The 5,545-nt window shown below is 34.0% G+C and overlaps 1 protein-coding gene across 1 annotated transcript; it reads right to left on the reverse strand.

The window, feature by feature from the left end:
* Positions 1–210: 210 nt before the first annotated feature.
* On the reverse strand, positions 211–980 carry LOC148761218 (uncharacterized). The gene is made up of 2 exons (XM_088809268.1): positions 537–980; positions 211–282 (listed from the first exon to the last, which is right to left on the reverse strand). The coding sequence occupies exons 1-2, from the start codon at positions 978–980 to the stop codon at positions 211–213; spliced, it is 516 nt and encodes a 171-aa protein (XP_088665394.1).
* Positions 981–5,545: the final 4,565 nt, after the last annotated feature.

Consider the following 5,545-nt stretch of genomic DNA (forward strand, 5'->3'; position numbering starts at 1 on the left):
ATAAACATGAAGTTAGGATAATTAAATATGACATAATTATTCCAAATAATTATTCAAACTTGTAACATATAAGCTTCCACATCCAAATGCTAAAGACAAATGTTTCACCAGCCATTCCCATAGCATTCACATAATTAATGTTTCAAAAACATCTGAATAAATTATCCAACATGTCGATATAAATAGGAGTGTAACCATCCAATGCAGCATCTAATGCTTTAGGTAGTCCATCCATGTGGTCACCTCTTCAGCCAAGATCCTACTCATCTTTATCTTTGGTCCCTGCAATATGTCAAACATATGAGAACCAACTTTGAGGTATCATATACCTTTAATATATAAAGTAAAATTATTTAGCAAGTGGTACCTAAATTAGAAACTTTAATAAGTTTTTTTTTCTTGCTCATAGTAGCTAGGTACTCCTTGCAGTTCCTCCTCCAATGTCCAAGTTTGCCACAAGGATGGCAAATATCCTTTCTTTTTTCCTTTTTGACACCTCCCTTAGGCTTTAAGGCCTTCTTATTTTAGGATTTTACCTTCTTCCCTTTTTGGGCTTTCTTTTTCTGTTGCTTCGTATGAGCCTTGGAAGAAGAAACAAGAAGCAATAATCCCTTATCTTTCCTGATGGATCTCTCTACCGTGTCTAGCATATTCAAAAGTTTGAGACTGGTGGCTTCCAATCGATTCATATGGAAGTTCAACACGAACTGACTAAAGCTATTAGGAAGAGATTGTAGAACTAAGTCGATACTTAGCTCATGATCCATTGCTAATCCCAATTGTCCAAGTCTTTCGATGAGTCCAATCATCTTTAGCACATGGGGTCTAACAGAACTGCCTTCTCCCATCTTGCATCGAAATAGTTCTTTAGATATCTCATATCTCTCACTGCGTCCCTTCTTATCGAACAATTCTTTAAGGTGAAGAATCATGGATTGGACATCTATATGTTCATGTTGCTTTTGGAGCTCAAGGGTCATACTAGCTAGCATCACACATGCTACTTGATCATTGTCATCCTTATGACGTTGATATGCTTCCTTATTGTCACGACCTGGTACTCTCCTCGAGCCCATGACAACCGCCGCGATGTCTCAATAGACATTCATCGCTCAGAAGGTCGATCGGAACCTTGCAAAGCTTTAATATCAATTTTCTCACCTCCCCTGTGATCAACAATTGTAAAATAACATGTTTTGATAGGATATAAACTATTTCCAAATCAAAACAATAGAAAAATAATTTTTATCTTACAGGGGCATTTTGGTCATTTTTTCCACACTAGTCTCCAAACTAGTTAAAAATGTAGTATACGAGTGGAAAACACATATTTCATAATCAAAAATGAATTTAGATGTCCAAAACATTCATTTATAGGAAAACTATATCTATTTGAATATAACAAAAATATTCAATAAAATATTCTTTTTTCTTATAAAACAATATTTATAAAGTTATCGGTAAATAACTTTTGTAGCTTAAAAGCTAAATAAATTCATTCATACTGTAATACAGATAACCAAAGTATAAGATTTAATTTACAGTGACACGTGGGCCCATAAATGACCAAAAGTATCAAAAGAAATGGACCTACAGTTTTTGGATGATGTAAGTCCAACTATAGTCCTCGACGATATCAGCTATCTACAATCTATTCTAAGCCTGAAATGGGTTGAAAGGAGGGTGGTGAGATTATAAAATCCTAGTGAGTAAACAAACATCATTTAAATAAGCTAAAGCCGAGTAAAAGGAGACAATCAAAATATCCCATCACATTAAGTATTTCACAATTTGAATATTCATCCCAACCCATGCAAACGGTTGCATTTCATTTAATTTCTCATTAAGGCTTATGACGTTCATAAACATTTGTCTCACGACATCAAATAGTACTCAATGACACCTTGATCAGAGGCGTACACTCGAGCCCGCCAAGGCTATTAAAAATTTCATATACATGTTAAACATATCTTTATTTCGTTTTAAAACACAGTCGTTCCTTGGCGTTAGCAGAGTTCAACATCATGAGGTGGTTCGGTGTAACGTGAACTCTAACCATACCTCAAGAGATACCCTACACGCCTCTCCGACCGAGGTACGTATATAACCGGATTTCGTGCCCCTAAAAAAGGTTGGTCCACAAAACCCGCCCACTGCAGAAAGCTAAACCCACCATACAATAAAATTTTGACAACATGACATGACTAATATTATACTACCCAACCTGTAAATGTAAAATAGAACAATTCATACAATTCACAAATCACAATTCCAACCAGTCATGCCAACACATTATCATAAGCCATCAATTAGAATCATAAATTACAACACATCAAGTGGTCTCCAATTACTCTATTTTCAAAGCCATCATTCAATTTTAAGATAATTTATAAAATCTTTTCATTTAAACACATTTTGTTTATAAAACCTAAAAATTAACCATTTAAACTCATCTCCATAAATTTGACAAAATCAAATAAAAAGACCACTTTAGATAATTAAAATGATGATAAGGTTACTCACTTCACAATAGCGAGATTTTTACGTCGTTATTGATTCGTACTCGTATAATTATTCTTAGTTGTTAGTCACCTACATCGTTCAGCACGCTCCCACAATAAATTTTCCTAGCAACAATTTAAATCCAATATACTTAGTGCATCAATTCCACTTCTCTCTCTCATTCTATCATAAATCTACATTATTTCTCCTCATTTCATCCAATATTTTACCATTCAACTTAACACTCTCAACCAAATTATGCATCTAAATTCCTCCGACATCAATAATTCTTCACAACGAATCATTTAAAATTTCTTAACTTCATTCAAGTACTATTCATAAATTTCACATTTTCTTCTTTACTTTAGTCCTATGACACCTCCTAATAAAAATTTAAATGTTGTATTAAAGTAATTTAAATTTTATTCATATCACCAAATAACCAATGTATAATTAAATAAAATGAGCTAGCCTCCAAATAGTCCAATTTCACAATAAACCATGGAGTAGAGTAAAGAAATTTTACCCAATTAGGCTAGGTTGGCCCAAGTCTCCACCTTCCTTTTCTTTTGGACTTTTCTTCTTTTGTTGTTTTTGGACCCTTTTTCATGAACTCTTCCCATCTCTTTCTAATTGGGCCATGCCCATTCTTTCCTTATTGGGTCATGTCCATTTATATGCATATATGTAGATATATATATATATATATATTTCTTTTCTTTTCTTTTTCTCTTCTTTTCTTTTCTTTTCTTTTTCTTTTTCTCTTCCTCTTCTCTCTAGCCGACCAACAGCTTCTTGCTTATCTTTCTTTTTCCTTTCTCACATACAAGAGCTGTCCACAATTTTTTTTCTCACTCTCTCTCTCTCTCTCTCTCTCTTTCACCGCCGGCCACAACTTCTTATCTTTCAACCAAGAAATTTTCAGCAGCTAGAGCTGCTCATATCCACACCAAAATCAGCAGTTAAGCTGCTCTATTTCTCCTCAAAATCAGCAGCTAAGCTGCTCTATTTTTCCTTCAAAAAATCAGCAGCCAAAGCTACAAAAATTAGCAACCAAAATCATACCTTTCAGCCTTCAAAATTAGCAGCAAAAACTAGACTTTTTAGCCTTTAAAATCAGCAGTTAAAGCCTCAAAATTCAACAGCCAAAGCTGCTCCTTCCTTCCTCAAAATCAGTTCATTCCTCCTCCAAAATTTGCAGCAAAACCGCCCCCTCAACTCAGCTCTCTCTTCTCTCACTTTCTTTTTCACGATTAGCTTTCTCTTTTTTTCTTTTTTCTCTTTTCTCAGCTGGTTCTTTCTTCTTTCTTTCCTTTGTTCTTTTGTTTCTCTTTTATTCTCCCTCAAAACTGACTTCTCTATTCTTCTATGTCTTCTTCACTTTACTTATTATTATTATTATTATTATTATTTTGTTTCATGAATCTTCAAATTTGTTTTCTTCCAATTTGGTTGGCCCCCCCACTTTTCTTTCCTTCTCCATTTTATTCCACATGGCCGGCCTCCCTCCATCAAGCAAATCAAAGAGTCTCTTGACTCTTTTTATTGACCACATGGGCGGCTACCCATGTTGGTCTATTTTTATCTATATTTTTTTTATATATTATTATTATTTTACTATATGTTCATTTCATTTCTCTCATTAATTCCATTACATATCCTTCAATCTTTATATTTCAAATTCAATCCTTTTAATACATCTAAAAATTTCAATTTTCATCTATTTTCCTTCCTCTATACGTGTACTACCAAATTATCAAAATTCACTTATCCGCGTTGGCTCGACTTAGCAAAACACCCGTATTTCACTTTCGTCGCTCATTTCCAAAAATTTATTTGTATTTCTTCTCCCCCACTTGGATCAACCATATGGTCCTTCTTCATGATTGATTTTGATTATGACATCCGGTTAAATATTAATATTTTAATATTATTTTATTCTAAAAATTTGCTCTTGTCTCCTTGGTACCTAAAATACCTTATTATACCTCAATTGACTTCCGAATCACCCTTTTATCTCACAAATTCTCTTTTGATAAAAATATTATTATTTTATTATTATTTCCTCGCGTGCGGAATATTTTATCCTAAACTATTCCTTTCATATTTCATCACTTTTAAACATTATAATTGACCTCAATTTGCATCCAATCAACTTTATTAATCACTGTTTCAAAATATGGGGTATCACACTTATCCTCAACACTAGCATCAGTAGTAGGGACTGGTGGAATAAGAGTGTCAAGGACATAGGATTTCTTCTCCTATTTCAAGACGATCTTGAGGTTCCAAAACCAATCGAGGAAGTTTGGGCCAGTGAGTTTATTTGCATCCAAGATGCTCCGCAGTGACAGATTATTAGCCATGTATATAAATTATGCCTAAATAGATAAAATAAAGCAATAAGTAAGCATCATGCATAAACTATGTAAAACAAGGTCTTAAAATTTTAAATAGTTATCCCACTCTTTTCTACAAGATGATAACCCTCCATATCACCTCGAGAGATCTCTATTAGGATTCTCTTAATGGGGTAGGATCCCATCCACATAGTCATACCTTGAGTGTGCTCAACAAACCATGATAGGTAGATAAGGTAGGTGACTGAGCTTACCAATTGTATCTTTGTACAACTCCTAGATCAGCTAGGTGACAACACGTTGCCTAAACATATCATATATGTTTCGCCTAGCCTTTGCCTCTAGTTTCCATAATAATCAAGTTTCCAAGCATCCGGATTTTATGAAACTAGTTGAGTAAGACCCACTAATAACTCAAACATACTCGTGTAAAAGCGTGGCCTTGAGTGTGCTCAACAAGCCTCCGATTAAAAGAGCAGCCAAGTTATCTTGCTATATAGTGGAAGGTAACTTAATCATACGTGGTATATGACTCAATATTTACCGAGGGATTTTATCCTTTTCGTTTTATTAAGGTCTCATTTGATTAGCATGCATAGCATTTAATATATCACATAAAATTAAATCTATCACATGCTATTCTACTAAGATGGTTATGGACTTTTCTACTCTAGTTATGAACA

The sequence above is a fragment of the Theobroma cacao genome, chromosome 8 (assembly GCF_053813885.1).
Source record: "Theobroma cacao isolate CCN51 chromosome 8, ASM5381388v1, whole genome shotgun sequence".
NCBI classification, from domain to species: domain Eukaryota; kingdom Viridiplantae; phylum Streptophyta; class Magnoliopsida; order Malvales; family Malvaceae; genus Theobroma; species Theobroma cacao.